General features: G+C 43.5%; 1 protein-coding gene across 1 annotated transcript; it reads left to right on the top strand.

Moving 5' to 3' along the window:
- Positions 1 to 1,058: 1,058 nt before the first annotated feature.
- Positions 1,059 to 12,268, top strand: ISCA1 (iron-sulfur cluster assembly 1). Its single transcript, XM_059657059.1, has 4 exons — positions 1,059 to 1,251; positions 6,048 to 6,101; positions 9,136 to 9,241; positions 10,608 to 12,268. The coding sequence occupies exons 1-4, from the start codon at positions 1,093 to 1,095 to the stop codon at positions 10,754 to 10,756; spliced, it is 468 nt and encodes a 155-aa protein (XP_059513042.1). The 5' UTR covers positions 1,059 to 1,092; the 3' UTR covers positions 10,757 to 12,268.
- Positions 12,269 to 18,927: the final 6,659 nt, after the last annotated feature.

Genomic DNA, 18,927 nt, shown 5'->3' with positions numbered 1-18,927 from the left:
GAAATAAAGAATGACATAACACAAATAAAGAACACATTGGAAGGAATACACAGCAGAATAATTAAGAGGATATTATAAAAATTAAGTTATGAAATTTTTATTAAAACGTTTCTTACATAACCATACCATTATATTGGCTAGGCCACTAAAATATTCGTTGTGGTCCACATGCGGCCCGCAGGGCACAAGTTTGCTAAGCTTGAATTAGAGCATTAAAGATAAACTAGGCTGCAAACACACTGCCCCGATTGGTTCTTTCCACATCAAAACCATGAGCAAGACTCTGTCCTCCCAGCACCACTCCTTTCCCCCCTGTACTTCTAGTACTTCCGTGAGAAACGGCCGCCTATCCTGATGCTCTCCCATCGGCTAACCCTGCTGCACGTCTGTCCTACCAGGATCTCTCATTCTCCCTGGGCCCTCCGTTTACCAGGCTTCCTGTTAGTGCCTGGTGCTCAGGAATATTTGCTGAATTAACTGGCAGCATTAAAAGGCAGGGCCCCTAAGCAGCCACGGTAAGGCCTGACACATACATGTGCGCATCCACAGAGCTGCCCGGTCACGTTTTAGGATACGGCAGTGTTTTCCAAAATCACCACCTAAAGCGAAGATTGCATTAGCTCCATCCTTCACCACCCCAGGCTGTCCGGCACGCTTGCTCGGGGGCTCTTTACTTATCCCACGACTCTGCGGGAATTCTAGCTCCAAAAGAACAAGACATTCTTTCAAGTGAAGAAACATCTGGTCCAGCTGGACCGAAAAAGAAGACTTAAGTGTCTGGAGCCGTTTGGGCCTCGGAACCATCCTGCCTGGAGAGAGAGCACCAGCTCCAGAGCCGGGCTGACTGTACTGTTCGGCGGCGTCAAGCGGTGGTGCACCCGGCCCATGGGAAGCGCCCGGAGCCACGCGCCTCGGCCCCGCGCCGGCACCACGCCCCGTGCCCTCGCGGTGGCCACCTTTCCCGGGGCCCTGCGCTGCCGAGTCAACAGCCTACGGCCCGCCCTCCGCCCATCACTCACGCGGCCCGCCCAATGGCGGCGCGGCAGGGCGGGGCGAGGCCTGAGGCAGCCAGCGGCGGAGCTTGTGGCGTCAATGCGCCGCTGTGTCCATGGAGAGCGGCTGAGGCATCTGAGCTGCGGCCCGAGACATCAGGGCGCCGGGCCGGCCAGGATGTCGGCTTCGTTAGTCCGGGCCACCGTCCGGGCTGTGAGCAAGAGGAAGCTGCAGGCCACCCGGGCCGCCCTCACCCTGGTGAGTTTTCGGGCGCGCGGCCTGGCCCGTGACATTGGCTCACCTCCGCTCCGCGCGGGGAGGCCGGGGCGGTGGGGTGCGCCACGGCCGGGCGGCGGAGCCCCAGCCTGCTCCGCAGCTCTGCGCCCCCCACCCCTAGGCCCCCGTCCTTGCTGGGAAAATAGACCCGGGAGGGGCTGCTCCGCCCGACCCGGCGCCCCCGGGTACTACGTTTCCCATCGGGCCGCGCGCCGCCTGGGGGGAGGGGCGGTGTGCGTGCGTGACCCCGGGGTCGGGTCGGCGCGGCCTGCCTGCTGCCCAGGATCCCCCCGGGGGCCTTGGGGTGCTGTGCTGGAGGTCGTAGGTTTAGAGGTCGAACGGGCCGGGCGCGGGGCGTAGCCGGGTGAATAAACCAGAATTGGCCCTTGAGGTGCTTGGGGCGGACGGACTCGGTGTCGGTGCGGTGCTCGGCGGTAAGGGTGCGTTCCCTGCGCAGACGGAGGCTGCGGGCCATCGAGGGTTACTTCCTGGTGTGGGCTTAGCGGAGGCTCTCTGCAACACCCCCCGTGTGGAGGCCGTTCGAGGCCGCCTCCCAGGAACAAAGAAGGATGAAGGTGTCTGCCCCGCGGTTGTTTACAGCGTTTTCTGGGTGAGAGGTCTGACACTCGGAGGGCAGCGGAGTGCAGATCGGACAGGCAAAGAACTCGGCGTTCATGCCGACCCCTGACCTCTGATTGTTGTCACCAAAGGAAAATTCACGGAACCTGAACCCCTTTAGAGTGTTCAATTCAGTGGCGCTTAGTACATTCACAGTATTGTCCAGCCATCGTTTCTGTGTCGTCCCAAAAGAAAACGCTGGCGTGTGCATTTGCAGTTTGGAAAGATGAATTTCACTGGGAAGCTTGCGGTCAGCGGCCTTCTCACACACCTCTCCCTCTCTCTGATTAAGGAGAAGACTTCGTCCAGTTCAAGTGTTGATCACCTAAATCAGTGGTTCTCAACCTTCCTAATGCCGCGACCCTTTAATACAGTTCCTCATGTTGTGGTGACCCCCCCAACCATAAAATTATTTTCGTTGCTACTTCGTAACTGTAATTTTGCTACTGCTATGAATCATAATGTAAATACCTGATAGGCAGATGTACTTTCATTGTTACAAATTGAACATAATAAAAGCATAGTGATTAATCACAAAGACAATATGTAATTATATATGTGTTTTCCGATGGTCTTAGGTGACCCCTGTGAAAGGGTCATTCGACCACCAAAGGGGTCCCGACCCACAGGTTGAGAACCGCTGACCTAGATACTAGGAAAACAGATGACTGTATTTAAGTGGAATCGTTGATTCCAGTCAGTATAGTGCCATAAGCCAGAAAATTCGTTGTTGCAAAATAGAAGAAAGTCATGATCCGGCGGAAGAATTCGTTTTTACAATGGGTTAACATTTTAGGCCATATTCTGTATTACTTTTCCCCATACCACCAAGCCTGTTTTCATGTTTCAAAGATATACCATCGATTATTCGGATTTCCTAAGGTTTTGAAATCACAAGAACTATAGGACATGACTCATACTTGGTGTCTCCTTTCAAGGGAGCACAGTATTGAGAATGAAAAGCTTTTGCTACAAAGGAGAGAAACCCTGTGGCACTGGATAAAGGTATGTTGCTAAGAAGTGGGTGAAAAATGCATCGTCTACAGTGCCTTCTTCCGTAATGCTAACACGAAAAACAAACTGGAAATATTTTTCTAAAAGGCCACACTATCTCACTCAAAGATGTTCCTTCACTTGAAAGAATGTCTTGTTCTGTGATATACGTATGAGTAGATTAAAAACCATCGTTATATTTCATTGAGTTTTAAGAGTCTCAAGGTTTTTTTAAATTTACTTTTTATTGTTGAGAGTATTACAGATGTCTCCCATTTCCACCACCACCCCCCCTTAAGAATCTCTTAAGTTTTAATTCACTAAGCAAATCTCAAGTGACCTAGTCATTAATTATACGTAAATTCCTTGGAAAGGCATGGGCTTCTTAATTGAGAAATGCAGTGAAACGGGAAGGCTGCTAGCTTGCAGCCTGTTGTTTATTTGGACTTTTTATACTATTTCCCAGGTTGATTTTACTTAAGTGCAAAGTTGCTGAAGTATGCAAATAGATTTAGAGCAAAGCGGGCCCCTTAGCTTCTGTCAGGAAGTTATCTTTAGTCCCAAATGTTTCCTGTTTAGTCATTCTGACTTGTTCTGAAAATTGGATCCATCACTTGGAAAGTTAGAATAACCATATCTTTCCCCTTAGGTGAGTACTAAACTAGGGCATCTGTCAGTAGTAGCACTTCTCCCAGTGGAGTCTATTTGGGATTTTCCTGACACAGAAAAATTGAGGGTTCCTCTTTTTACTAAGAGTTGAGAAAAAAATAAAATATATTATTTTGTAAAACTAAATTAGGTCACTGAGAAAGTGACATGGAGATAAAAACCCTCGGGGCTGTTGACAGCTTAGGGTACAGACCCCTCGCGTGTGTTGTTTACCTCTACACCTTTGACCCACCAGCTTTAGCCAAGGTTATACCTTGGGTTGTACTTCCAAAGAGTGTTTTCCCATGGCTGTGCTTTTTGTGTGTATTTATCAGCTATCGTTTGCTTTTTGACAATAATTTGAGTAAGTTCTTCAGGCCTCATGGGAAATATGACCATAAAAATTATGCAAGCTAGTTTTTTGTTTGTTTGTTTTGCAAGCTAGTTTTTATCCTCAGTCATTTAGAAGGGCAAACAAGCACTTTAACATTTTTTTCATTAATATTTCTGTAACTCTTTAAGGTTGGAATGCTGTGGTTTCCAAAATAAATAGAAGCCATAATTCTCTTCAGCATTTCCTTCTTTCTCCCCCTGGGTACTGTTCCCTGTCTTGTTGAGCGGCTGGCCTCCTGTTAGGATAAAATCGTGAGAAAGGGCCTTTATGGACACTGGTAGTGATTTGTTTAGTTTTTTTCTTCAATGACATTGGTAGTGATTTATGGACATTGGTAGGAATATCTTTTGTTTTTACAGTGATACACAATAAAATATACATAGAGTATATTAATAATTGAAATCAAAGTTTCACTGCACATTTATCTTTTATCAACTGCAATGCATTGTTTTCTATTTTGTGTTTGTTTTCTGTGTTTTAAAAATGCTAGTCTCAACCTTCTGAACTGGTTTCATGACGTTTCTAATTTGGGTTCAGACTTGGCTTCACCATCCTCATCTGGCTGAGCCCCCACGGGGCAAAGCAGAAACGCATACTCTGGGGCCATCAATTGGGTCTGCTCCCTCGGCACAGGCTTGAGTTCTGGCCAGAGTTACTGCCCCATCACAGGTCATGATGTCCACTCTTTGGGATTTCACAAACCAGGGAAATGCCAGTACAAAAAACTGGAGGACCAGCACAGCATTGCCAGGTAGCGGAGCTAATAAAGTAGGAAGGACATGATTTCATCGTCATAACAACAGCTGGCTTATATTTGCCACTGCTCTAAATGGTCTTCATGAATCCTGAAGAAGAGAGACTATTATACCCATTTAAGCCAACTAGTGGGCTGGGACACAGCTAGGAGGTAGACCAGGAATGCCCTGGAACCGACTTTGTCCCTAACAGCCTTCTTCTCAAGAAAGTGGAGTTGGTGATACACATGGAGTATGTTGTGATGTTTTTCTTATTTTGAGGACAGCTGGACTAGGTTAAAAGCATTTCTCCCAAAAAAACTCCTCCCTGTTCTTGTTTCTATTATTGATTACCTTAGATACCCTGAAATACTGATGTAAGCCAACTTTAACATTATTTTTAATATAGGGATAGAATTATCAATGACAAGAGAGAATCATTGATCAGTTGCCTCCTGCATGCCCTCCTACTGGTGATCCAGCCCACAACTTGGGCATGTGCCCTGACCAGGAATTGAACCGTAGCCTCCTGGGTCGATGCTCAAGCACTGAGCCACACAGGCCCGGCAAACCAACTTTATATCTGAACATTTGGTGAGACTGGGATGAGAGACACACTCTGGGGTATTTGATGATGGTAAGCACTCTTTCATCTAGGTGTGCATTTTGATGGGCTGAAATAGATTTTGGGTAAGCAAAAAGAGCAATGGAGTTAATCAACAGGAAAAATGCCTGAAAGTTGGCTTTTGATTCATTCATTGGCTTTTGAGCGTCTTCTGTGTGTTGGGCAATGTGCTAATTGCTGGACATCCAGAAGGAGCACAAAGTAGATGCTGCCCAGGAAGATTACATTTGTGATGCACATGGATAGTACCATAGAGATTATGACAGGGAGTGGACCTTACTGGATGGAGCAAGATGAAAAGGCTGTTGCTAGAAGACATTTTAAAATATAGACAATGATTAAGCCCTGGATGGTGGCTCAGTTGGTTGGAGCATTGTCCCATACACCAAAAGTTTGCAAGTTCTATTCCCATTCAGGGCACTTACCTAGGTTGCAAATTCAATCTTTGGTCCAGGTGCATATAGGAGGCAACCAATTCATGTTTCTTTATCATATTGATGTTTTTCTCCTTTCTCTTCCTCTCTTTCTAAAAATCAATGAAAGCATATCCTTGGTGAGGATAATAAATAAGAAAAATAAAGGGAATGATTTTAATTAAGTATAGTTCATATGTTTGTGTATAAAATCCACAAGGTACCCTGGTGGAAATGGAACATAAATTCATCACATGAATTTGCTGCCGATAGTCTTAAAGACTAGAAAATATAAGGCTTTGATTTGAAGAATGCAAATTTTGTAGCTAAAAACTTAACATTTTCTTTTTCAGACACCTTCAGCAGTAAACAAGATAAAACAACTTCTTAAAGATAAGCCTGAACATGTAAGTAAACCAGTCAAATAACGCTGTATTTTCACAATGAATTTGTCTTGTGATAAACAATATGCTTCTGTTAATTAGGGGTTAGTTTAATTGAGCCAAACTGACAACATAGCCAGGGACCAAGATCTCAAATGCTCCCTAAGTCCACATAATACAACAGGATACTCAGAAAAGGAAGTCACTCTCTTACCCCAGACACTTCGTCATCATTCTCCCTTTCAAGAGGCAACTTCTTAGTGTCCTTTGGAGATAATCTGTACGTTTTATTTACCTAGACCAGGGTTTCTCAGCCTCAGCACTGTTGTTTTGGGCTGTGTAATTCTTTTTTGGGTTTAGATTGCAGGGTGTTTAGTGTCATCTATAGCCTCTGCCAGTGACTCCATTTCACTCCTCAGTTGTGACAACCAAAAATATTTCCTTGAGGGGGGAACCACTGGCCTCAACTCTGCTTATTAAGCTTGTGTGTGTATTTCTTTCCTACTTAGGTGAGAACATACCATATATGCTGTAGTTACACTTTGCTTTTTGCCCCTAATGAAATAGCTTGAAGATCTTTTCATATCTATATATATATAAAAGCCTAAGCAACCATTATGACCGGAACGACTGGCCAGTAACTATGACATGCCCTGACCCAGACCTTGCTGCTGGGGCCCTGACAGCCCCGAATCTGTTTCACCCACACCCCAGACCCAGACAGGAGAAAGGAGGGAGCCCAATTCCTTGTGGAATCGACCGTTGGTTAGCTTGCTGCTGGGGACAACCTCCCACGGTCCCTCCCCCCAGCCGGCTGCCCCCTCCCCCTCATCAGCCCAATGCGGGGCGGGGGCGGCCAGCCAACCTCCTGCAGTCCCTCTCCCCAGTGGGAAGTCCCCCCCCCACTCCCCCTCATCAGTCCCAATCACTGGCCACACTGAAGGATCCCACTTGTGCACAAATTCGTGCACCGGGCCTCTAGTCTTTACATAAAAATCCACCTCATTGTTATCCCTGGCTGCATTTAATAGTATAGTCCATTGAACAAGTTTGATTTATTTAACCAGTCCCCCCATATTAAAGGGTATTTTTGGGTTGTTTTCATTCAGTGCTGCCACAAACATCACTCAACAAATATTTAGTGTCTATAGTACACCAGGCCCATTGTTCTAGACCTGTAAGCGTCGCTTAGTGCATGTACGTAGGCTATATTCCTAGATGTGGAATTGATGAGTAAAGAGTGTGTACATAATCTTAGTCTTACTGTATTGCTAATTGCCTACAGAATATTGTAAATTACTTCCAAGACTATTAACATTTACTGGTTAGACTACAGAGTGGTTTCTAGATTCCATTGTACAACGTCCCGTTACAATGGGAGTTCTGGCACCTTCCTCCTATGAATGATTATGTGCTAACGTATGTCAGTGTTCCAACTCCATTTGGATACACTAATGACTAGAGTAGAAATTAACCAAATGAAACGGAAAAATTAACTTTGTGGATTTGGTCATGGTGACATGAAAAGGATTGAGCAAGCACTTCATCTGGTGTCACTGTGGCAGTCAGTCCCTTTTCCAAATTCCAGTTACCTAAAGCTGCACTTGCACATACTGTTTAAGTGTCTAGATCCATTCTGATGGTTGGACTTCCTGCTTGCTTGTGTCTTCCTGTGTACAACGATAAAGACTAAGTTAAATACTTATGACTTAAGCACCAGAACTTCAGCTAGACAATTTATTGTGTATTTATGCTGAATATGTTAAACTGCCTCCGAGGCTCTCTAAGCTGGCATCTGAAGGTGAATAAAATCATGGCTCTGTCCTTGCTGCTGTTTAAGGACAGAAGAGACTACTCTGAATGATTCAGCTCATCGAAACTCCCAGACAGCTTGGCATTCTAGCTCACATTCTTCACCAGTGTCTTCCTCCTTCATAATCGCTTTCCGAAGGCAAGCACATGTTGCTGCTTTTCTGAGAATCAACATCTGCTTAGTGAAATAATACTTTTTATGATGATATTTTTGCTGTATAGATAAATGAAAAAGCAGATAGGATCCAAGAATAGAAATTCTGTAGACATTGTTAGAAAATTACATTAAGGCTGACTTTGGTATTTTAAGAGTGCTGTTGGGTCACTTTTTAAATTTCTTACATTTCTGTTGGCATCAGTCTTTTGCTTCCTGGTATTTGAGAATGTTGACACAACTCTGCCTTAGAATTAAGGCCCTGTTAGAGGAAGCATGATTGCCAGGTCTGTGGACCTTGGCGAACCTAACCATAGGGAGACTTCCTGAGACCATCTCACATGATGAGGTGGAGCAGAAGTGTTTTTGAGCAAGTTCGTTTTTTTAAGTTGTCATCTCTGCCATTCAGATACTTTTCTTTTTCCTTTTAAAAAGAGTGATTATTCTTTTTTTTTTCTTTTTTTTAAATTAAAACTCTTTCCTTTACAATGTTATTCCCAGTGACTATACTTTGGGTTTTTTCCCCCCTCTGTATTGTTTTCTTTGTATATACTTAGTTTTGATTCTTTTTGGGCCACTCCTTTGTGTCATAATAATGTTTGTACAATAAGTAAATTTTCAAAATACTTGCTTCCCATTCCACTTATACTTTCTAAAGAGCTATTTTATAGCCAGGAATCCTATATAATAAAAGGATAATATGCAAATCAGTCAAACAGCGGAACGACCAGTCGCTGTGATGCACACTGAGCGCCCACAGGGGGAACACCACTCAGCCATAAGCCAGGCTCACGGCCGTTGAGTGCAGCAGCAGTGGCGGGAGCCTCTCCTGCTCCCTGTGGGGAGCGGGCCTAAGCCGTCAGTCAGACATCCCCCAAGGGCTCCCGGACTGCAAGAGGGCACTGGCTGGGCTGAGGGACCACACCCCCCCACCCCTGAGTACACGAATTTTGTGCACTGGGCCTCTAATATATATCTTTTAGCTTAAAAAGAAATGAAGAAGTGAATAATATCATATAGCCAGGACTTTTTAAATGATTGTTTAATCTGTACTATGTTAAAATTAAGTTTATATTTACAATTATTTTTCAGGTAGGCGTGAAAGTTGGTGTCCGAACCAGGGGTTGCAATGGCCTTTCTTATACTCTAGAATATACAAAAACAAAAGGAGATTCTGATGAAGAAGTTGTTCAAGATGGTGAGTATTAAACAAACTTTTTCTGGGCACTTTATTTTGCCTAAAATGTTTCTCCTTATATAGCAAGAGTAATAATAATAGTAGGGATGACATTTATAATGTTCACTATGAGGTAGACATGGTTTGAGAGACTTTCCAAATGAGAATGATACCATATTGTCCCCATTTTGCCAATAAGGAAAACTGAGGCATGGAGAGATTAAATAATTTTCATAGGGTCACAGAGCTAGTAAGTGGCCTAGTGAACATTTGAATCCAATCAGATTTATGGCAGAGCTAGGGTAGATTATTGGTTAAATATATTTATTTGTTTCAATTATGAAAGGTTATTCTGTGCAGAAAGTTTTTAAGATGATAAAACGTCAAAATGAACCGACTACTTTTGTGTAAAGTAGCAGTTTTACATATATGTCAAGTAATGTCATCTCATGCTTTTGAGGATTCTATAGTTTCAATTTTAATTTCCAAATTAAAATTTTTAGGTCTTTAATTATATTTGCCCCCAATGCAATAATCTGATTAAGTCTATTTAAAACAAAATAAATAGTGCTACAGCTTTAGGGGAACTTCAGTGTACATGGGTTTTGCAGTTGTGGCTTTGTGCATCAGAAGTGTGCTGTTGGCCAGCTTTCCTGGATTCCTAGTGTGAGTTCATTTTACTAAATTGTATTTACTAACCAAGAAAGGTATTTGTTGATATTTTATTTTTAAATCAGTACATAAACTTAAACCTTAAATTTTTCATCTTAATGAATAGGAGATCTAATAAATATGTATGGTTATATTTAAGTAATGACTCAATTTCTTATAAGGAGAAAGCTTTCTTAAACTGATTGTATTTATGAAGATGTTGACTTCTGCCTACATAATTACTATGGGTTATGTTATTACCAGTTTTCTAGCCCACACAGAAGAACAGAACTGCTGCGTTGTCTTAAACCAGCCCATTCTACCACAGTCTTTGGTGTGGCAATGTGTCATGTGCATAGATGGCATTGCAGGGTTTTCATAAATGTATCGTCTCCATCTTTACAAAATTCACTGAATATACACATTTTCCTTATGTTGCAAATTTGAAAAATGGGTGAAATATAGTGAAAGGCAAATTCTAGTTTTACATAGACTTGTCATGGAATTTGCTTGGGTACAACTTTCTGACCTAATATAATTGTTTTTTACATAGGTTATTGTGTAGAAAGAGGGGTCAGGAAACTGAGCACTGAATCCCTTAAAGGAAACAATAAGAGATTCAAAAGCGCCCTGTTTGGGCTTTGTTAGTGTTACTATTTAAAGCTTACTTGACCTTTGGCTCGCAGGTTCTGTTGGTGTGCAGGCTTTATATGACATGTGTTTTCTTCTCCCCCAGGAGTCAGAGTGTTCATCGAAAAGAAAGCACAGCTAACACTTTTAGGAACAGAAATGGACTATGTTGAGGACAAATTATCCAGTGAGTTTGTGTTCAATAACCCCAACATCAAAGGAACATGTGGCTGTGGAGAAAGCTTTAATATTTGACTCCTCAGGACTACTCTGGCTGTAAGCTCCAGGAAAGCTGTGGAAGAAATCGTGACTGTCACATGCTTAAGGTTGACAATGCATGGCTGCCTTAGGAGGAAAATAAGTATTTTGAAAATGAAGCCAGTGTGTTAGATTTCAGAAGTGATACTTGTCTTCTTTTTAGGGGACAATATGAGAAGCCATCACTCCCTTTGGGTCATTTTTCTGATCTGTAAAGAAAAATAAATCCTGCCCTGTACTTAATTCTCTTGCATCCTTTCTGTTAGAACTGGTTTTACAGAAGGTGCCGGCCTGGGAGGATTTCGGGAAACACATTCTCAGTAGGTGTGCACACTGTATCTCTGTTGAATGGCTTGAATGTGCATCTCTAGGCCAGATTGATGGTTCTTAAAATTCAGAGGCAGAAAGCCCTGACTGCTAGTTGACATGGCGATGCATTGTTTTTCTACCCAAACTTGGCTCAGCCTTTCTACATTTGTATCCAAAGTTTCATTGACAGATGCCTCATTTCCTTACCCTTTAGCAGCATCAGCCATCAGATGAAAGTGTCAAAGATTTCCTTGAAATACAGTGCAGAATGGTTTTGAGTGATGGCATCAAAGGTAAGAAATACTTCACCCACCATTTTTCATCCATTTTCTTTGCCACTCTAAACATCTGCTGAAGATGGAATCTCAAGCTTAGATTCTTTTATTTGAAAGGTCTCCTACAAGCCATCTAGCCCCTCCCCATCAATTCTATACCTTAGGAAGCAAAACCCCAGGGAAGGAGGAGGGCTTGTGCCCACCTGCACAGACAGAGCGGGACTCCTCACATCTCCCCTTCCGTTCCGGTGACAGGCCAGCCTGGAGCACCGAGGCAGGCAGAGAAGGTAAATGGGCGATCTGGCTTCTCTAGCTGATTGACGTTTCGATAAGATTTCTGTGTAAATTGATGGAGATCATATTTTTATTTTGAGTGAGAAGAATCTTATTTGTAAACCCCTCTCTGTGAATGACCATACTTCTTTTGAAGTATGAAGCAGTGGTTTATACCTGCAGGGAAGACGTAACCCAGAGCACCCTTTTGGAATGTAGTAGTGAGTGTAGCAGGGCACAGGGGTCTTCTCCTGAAATTCCCAGGATGCATATACTTTCTGGATCCTAAGTCCAAGTGCTAAAAATTTTAAATCTTAATATTTTAATCCAACATTTTTGTCACCAATTTTTCTTTTTAACAGTGTTCCTTTTGTAATTTAATACTTAATTTTCCTGAGCTTGACATATTGTTTTATGAGATGCCATTTGCTTGAAAGCCAAGTCTTATGAATTGAAGTAGCTGAGTTCCTTGATGTTTGTCGTATTTACTAAAGTACCTGACACAAATTGCACCAAAACCTAGAGCAGTTGCTTTATGCTCATGAGTTTGTATTAATATAATTGTCAACCCACTTATAATTTGTGCAATACTGAATGTATGTAGTGATTTGAGTTTTCAATAAAAAAATGTGGCCTCTTTGTGATCATGAAATTGCCTTTTCTTTTTAAGGAAGATGGGTTTGGGAATAGTAACTGTTATAGCTTCCTATGAATAATTGCCATAACTTTTCTAACTAGTCTCCCTGCGGCCAGAATCTTCTCCACCTGATTCTGTTGGCATTTCAGTTGCTGTATTCTCCACACAGTCCTTGTCACATTTCCAGTTGCTCTTGGCTCCACCGTCCTCAACATTTCCATGTCATCAAAGCTGCTTCTCAAGCCTCCCACACAGATTTCTTTCATACATTCTCGTGTGTCATCGTCCCTATCTGGAATGCTTTCTCAAGTCGGTCTTCCGAGTTTTGTGTTCACCTCCAAAAAGGTGCTTAACGCTTCACTTCGGGCATATTCATGGGCACCTGCTCTCCACTCGCCCTGAGGTTTTACAGATGACCAGAGACCGTCAGTCTCTGACCTCAAAGATCTTCGAGTTGACAAATGAGTCAGACACCAATAAAGAAAATATGGTGTTGCTAATAGCTAACGTTTATTGCAGACTTGCTACGTGCCCAGGATTGTTCTAATTAACATAATCTTCACAACCCAGTGAAGTAGGTCTGACTTCTTTTTTGTAGATGAGAGCCTAACGCACATCATAAAGTAGTTGGCTAAGGTCACACAGTATGTGGCCAAGTCTTTGACAGCCCATGGCGTCTGGCTCCAGCCCCATGTTCCTAGTAGCGAGGCCACATTGCATGTCACAATGAGAACCAAAATGGTGCACTTTTAAAGAGCCAAGTCATAAGAGACATCAGAGGTTTGGGAAAGAGAATGAACAAAACTAAAGAGGATTGCAAATATACTTAGGAAGCTGAGCACTCAGAAGACTGTGAGGCACAGGAGGCAGCAGACAGGACGAACAAGGCAGGCCTGGGACGGTCTTTCTCTCGGTGATGTAGGTGCTGGGAGCCGCTGGTGGTTTCTAAAAGGGAGTCATCAAAACAAGTGCATTTGGAAGTACCAGCCGGACTGCCCTGTGGAGCATGCAGAAGGCTGTGTGGTGCGGCGGAGCACAGGAAGCTACCTCAAAACCAAGCAGGACCTGAGGGAGGGACCCGCATGAGGAGGGCTACGGTGAAATCGGTGGGACTCCATTAACAGACCAACCCCATGGGGCCGTGATTTTGTACCTCTTGGCTACCCACACTAGCAAAACTTGTACTGGTGTTTTTTATCTTGGTTTGGCACTTGCACAATATTGAAAGGTTCTTGACACAAGTTCTACCATTTCCTTTGCTATTCACCTAACACCAGGCACATCATAAATATTTTGGCAAAATGATTCCTACGGCCGTTAGCAGCCATAACGTGTTCTGTGTCCTATTCATCCAAGCCCACTCCGGACCCCGGGCGTCCTGTGTGACAGGTAGACCATCAGCTTTGTGGAGGGTTCTTCACGCAGAAGCAGAGCCAGAACCAATGGATCATCACAATTAAAAGCCCACTCTTCCACATCAAGATGCTAACTGGACGGCTCCGGCCACTGTGGCTAAATATCCCGTGAAATGGTGGGGGTGCTGGGCCACACTGCCCCAGAGCGTGCCCCTGCCCTCTGTCTCAGGACCCACAGGATGACTTTTCTCTCAACAAGGAAAGGGTGGAGCGGGGTTGGAGAAGTCCCTACAAGATCAGATGTTCCTAACATTTCTAGGTTTCACGTAGCAGGAAATACCTTTAAAAAAAAGCAGCTGCTTGTCTCGTTTTGGTGCCTCAGAGATCAGGAAATGCAAAAGCCTGTGATGTGAAGCCGCTTGGCCCTTCCCTGCCGTCTAACAGCCTACAAAGCTCTTGAACCGTCAGTGCCCCGTGTGGCCTGGGCCGGAGACACGGCATCAGCCTGCAGGAAGTACAAGTTCGGCCGGCCTGGTGCAGTGCATGGGAGGCTGGCATGCAAAGGTGTAGGTCTGGGAGGGAGCTACCCCTGAATTTGAACCGTGGGTTCTGCCACTTTGTAGCCTGGTGACCTGGCACAGGTGAGGTCACTTCTCTGAGCCTGCTTCCCTTCGGTAGAACAAGCTCAGAATGTGGGGAAATGGGATGAGTTAAGACAGTGGTTCTCAACCTTGGCTGCACATTAGAATCACCTGGGAACCTTTTTAAAATCCTGATTTCTGGGCCTCATCCTCCGGAAATTCTGTTTCTTTGTTACTAATGTTGTGGCCCCACCCCATAAACAAAGAAACAGAATTCCGGAGGATGGGGCCCAGAAATCAGGATTTTAAAAAGATTCCGAGGTGATTCTAATGTGCAGCCAAGGTTGAGAACCACTGAGTTAAGAGCACACACAGTACAGCATCCAGCTTAGATACATTGTAGTTTACCCATAGATTGTCCATCAAAGCAAGAGTTTACGGAAATGAGTCTCCACACAATTAGGGAGTTATTGTCCCATATTAAAATCTGGAGGGAAATTTGCTGCATTTCTTTACAATGACTACAGTACTACAAAAACAATCGTACAGAGAAAGTATATTCTCTCAGTAGCTGATGAGAGACTTCCTGTGTAGAGAAACGTGCCTTAATTGAGGAGGAGCCTGGGTGGACCACACCAGACCTCAGGGAGAGCCAGGCTGGAGGTCTGCCCTGCCCTCCGCTTCCTTTGAGATGCTCAGCCCATGTTGGGGGTTAACTGTGAGGCGATGAGGTCAACTTCCTCCCTGGCTCTCCTGCGAAATCCTGGTTGAAGGCTTAGTCTGAGGATTCTTACTAATGGTGACTTGGGATCCAACATTCCCCAAGGCAAGAGCGCTGTACCCAGCTTACAACCCTTATTTTTATTTTTATTTTTATTTTTATTTTTATTTTTATTTTTATTTTTAATGGCCTTCGTAGGTTACTTCATGGTTTTACTTCCAGGAACGAGTAACTCTCAAATGGATCACTGTGAAGTACCCACTAATCCAGTTTTAAGGTGTAAGTCACTGGGGATCCTGTTCCCACATCCCTGATTCCAGGGCTCTGGGCGGGGGTGTGCACACCCAGCCAGGCCCAGCTGCAGCCCATGCTGTTCCTCTGCTCTCTGAGTGCCAGGGTTGTAAAGAACTTACCTCTGGAAGAGCCTGACTGTATGATTGACCATTTGTGCCCTCGTGGTGTTCAGGGTTTCTGACCAGCATGAGTTACCCAGGTTGCCATCCCAAGATGACAACTCGAAGGCCAGGACCAGGCGGCTATACCTCTAAGTGCTGATCTCCTTTAGGTGTTCTGAAATACTAAACATATCAGGGACCCCATTTCCATTTACTAACTTCCTGGGTGGCTGGGGTCCCCATTCGGCCCCCACTGCTTGAGCCTGAGGAACCAGGTGACTTGGAGGTTCCACCAGTCATTTTTATCCCAATGCTTTTGAACCAGAGTGTTTTCAAATTGACAGACTACGTTTGACACCTCAGTGATACAAAAGAAGAGGAAAGTCTTGCATGGCCCTTCTTTTGACCGGCCACTTAAGGCGGTTGTTTTGGCGAAGTTTTTCATGATTGCCACAAAATCCTCCAAAGGGGAGCCATTTAAGAGTGGGGCATGGTGCAGAGCACGGCTGCTGGGCTCCTGGAGAGTCAGCATGGCCGTGCAGCCCCCCACCCCGACCCCCGGGATCATCTGGGCAGATGCAGGGAGCACAGGTCTGCTTCCTGACTAATTGCCTCAATTTCTTCTTTGCATCTTGCCCCTATCTATAGAAGAAACACCTACCTGAATTAGAAATTATATTCACAATTCAGCTATTTAATGTTCGTTTTTTAAAATACATTTTTATTGATTCCAGAGAGAGGGAGGGAGAGGGAAAGAGGGACAGAAACATCAATGATGAGAGAGAATCATTAATCAGCTGCTTCCTGCACACCCCACACTGGGGATGGAGCCTGCAATCCAGGTATGTGCCCTGACTAGGAATTGAACCATGACCTCCTGGTTCAGAGATTGACGCTCAATCACTGAGCTATGTTGGCTGGGCGATTTAATGTTCACTTTTTTAAAAAATTACCTTTCCATCCTCCACTTTCTCTACCCATTACCCTCATGCAGGAAGATAATCCCCTGACCTTAGTGTTACACAGCTGTTTATGTGACTTTGAGGATGTTCGTATGTCACAATGGACAGGTACTCATTTACTCAAAACTTACTAAGCATTAGGAAGCTGATCCCTCCTAGACCATGAGGCTACTGGATGAGTGGAACCCAGCCCCTGCTCCCAGGCACACAGATTCATGAAAGAGATGGCCACATAAGCAGATGATTATTAAGCAGGTGGTAAGTGCAGTGATGAATAGTGGGCATAATGAAGTGAAAAGCACAAAAAGTGAAAAGGAAGCCAGTATGGGCTTGGCAAGGAGAGGTGGGGTGAAGTGGGCAGTTGGAGAGAGAGACAGGAAAGGCCAGAGCCAAGAGATGAGATGGTGGCTGGGAGACCATCATTCCTTCCAGTAGGTCCCAGAAAGCTGGACCCAGCTGGTCAGGACTGTGCCTGTACAATCTCCCTCTTCCTTTGGGGCCTTCTCCACTAACGGCCCTGCCTTCTCCCTGCATTCCTGTGCCTTCTTCCTTCCGCACCACGTTCCCACAGGTGCATGGCCCTGGCTTGGCTCTGCTCTCCCCACGCCTGGCGTCCTTCCTCCTCCTGCTCCCTACATCCAGCCTTGAGAGCGTACAGCCTTGGAAAATAGGAGCATCCAAGTGAGGAGGAGATGGAAAAATAGTAGAGAGCTTCCTCTCTCCTTCCCCAGGACCAGCGCGTGGGGACAAGCAGAAGAGCGCAAGGTTTCTTCACGCTACTCAGAACAGCACGCAGTTTAACACATGAGTTGTTTATTTCTGGAATTTTCCGTTTACTATTTTTGGACTACTGAAACCATGAAGAGTGTGATCTTTCAATATAGAAATTAAAATCTTTAATTCCAGGAAAATCTTGAATTTTAATTTTAAATGGTTTCCAGGAATTTGTTTTTCCCCTCTTTGGGATATCCAATTGAATATGTTATATCTCCTTAGCCCAACCTTCATAGCTATCATTTGCTAAATGATAGCTATAAATCATTTTAAACATTTTTATTGAGAAATAATTTATATACCATAAAACTCACCCACTCAAAATATATAGTTCAACCCACTAACCATCAACACAGTCAATTTTAGGACCTTTGTATCACTCCCAAAAGAAACCCCATACAATTAGCAGTCAGTCCCCATTCCTTTATGCACCCAGATCCTGGCAACTACTAATCTACTTTCTCTTTCTATAGACTTGCCAATCCTATATATTTCATATAAATGGAATCGTACAATATCTGGCCTTTTGTGGATGGCTTCTTTTACTTAGCATAAATTTCCAAGATTTATCATATTGCAACATACTTCATTTCTTATCACTGAATAGTATTCATCAGGTGATAGGCACTAGGGTTGTTTTCACTTTTTGGCTCTTATGAATAGTGCTGCTATGAACAGTCATATACACATTTTTGTGTAGGCATGTGATTTCTCTTAGATACACACCTTGGAATGAATCCTCTGGTCATATGGCAGCTCTGTGTTTGACATTTCGAGGACTTGCCAAACTGTTTTTCAAAGTCACTGCACCATATTTTATTCCCAATAGTAATGTATGAAGGTACCAATTTCTCTAGATCCTTGCCAACAAACATTATTAATCTGTTTTTATTATAGCCATCCTAGGGAGAGTGAAATGATACCCCACTGTTGCTTAAATTTGCGTTTTCATGATAGTTAATGGTGTTGAGCACCTTTTCATGTTTTATTGACCATTTGTATATCTTCTTTGGAGAAATCTCTATTCAAATCCTTTGCCCATTTTTAAATTTATTTATTTGTATTTTTACTGTTGAGTTGTAAGTGTTCTTTGTATGTTTGAATATGAATCCCTTATCAGACATATGGCTTGTAAATATTTTCTCCCATTCTGTGTATTGTCATTTTCACTTTCTTCATGGTGTCCTTTAAAGCACAGAAGTTAATTTGGTGAAACCCAATTTATGTATTTCTTTATTCTTTTTGCTTCTGTTTTCGGATGTATATCCAAAAAATCCTTGCCTAAGCCAGATCATGAAAGTTTATTCCTATGTTTTCTTCTAGGACAGCTGTTCTCAACCTGTGGGTCGCGACCCCTTTGGGGGTCGAATGATCCTTTCACAGGGGTCGCCTAAGACCATCAGAAAACACATATATAATTACATATTGTTTTGTGATTAATCACTATGCTTTAATTATGTTCAATTTGTAACAATGAAATTGGGGGTCACCACAACATGAGGAACTATATTGAAGAGTCGCAGCATTAGAAAGGTTGAGAACCACTGTTCTAGGAGGTTTTTTTTTTTTTTTTTTAGTTTTAACTCTTCTATTATGGTCTAGGATACATTTTAAGTTAATCTGTGTATGAATTAGGGTAGGAGTCAAATTTCACTCTTCTACACGTGGATATCCAATTGTCCCAACACCATTTATTTTTTTAAAAAAACATTATTTTCCTAGCCACCTTATTTCTATTTCCTGTTCCAATTTTGCTTTTGTTTGCCACAATAGCTAATTAACATTATGCTTATTTCCATTTTCTCTTCAGTTCTATTATGTTCTTACTTAGACTGACATAAAAGGGAGATTAAATAAACATTCTGCTTGATTAAGTGGGGGGTCAG

This window comes from Myotis daubentonii, chromosome 11 (assembly GCF_963259705.1).
Source record: "Myotis daubentonii chromosome 11, mMyoDau2.1, whole genome shotgun sequence".
Taxonomy (NCBI): Eukaryota; Metazoa; Chordata; class Mammalia; order Chiroptera; family Vespertilionidae; genus Myotis; species Myotis daubentonii.
Note: the sequence above shows the minus strand (reverse complement) of the source record. Positions and strands in the feature narration are given on the sequence as shown.

Coding starts and splice junctions, on each gene's coding strand:
- ISCA1 (XM_059657059.1), top strand. CDS start 1,093: ATGCGCCGCTGTGTCCATGGAGAGCGGCTGAGGCATCTGAGCTGCGGC. Junction 6,102..9,135: donor TTAAAGATAAGCCTGAACAT/GTAAGTAAACCA, acceptor ATTATTTTTCAG/GTAGGCGTGAAAGTTGGTGT. Junction 9,242..10,607: donor TGAAGAAGTTGTTCAAGATG/GTGAGTATTAAA, acceptor CTTCTCCCCCAG/GAGTCAGAGTGTTCATCGAA.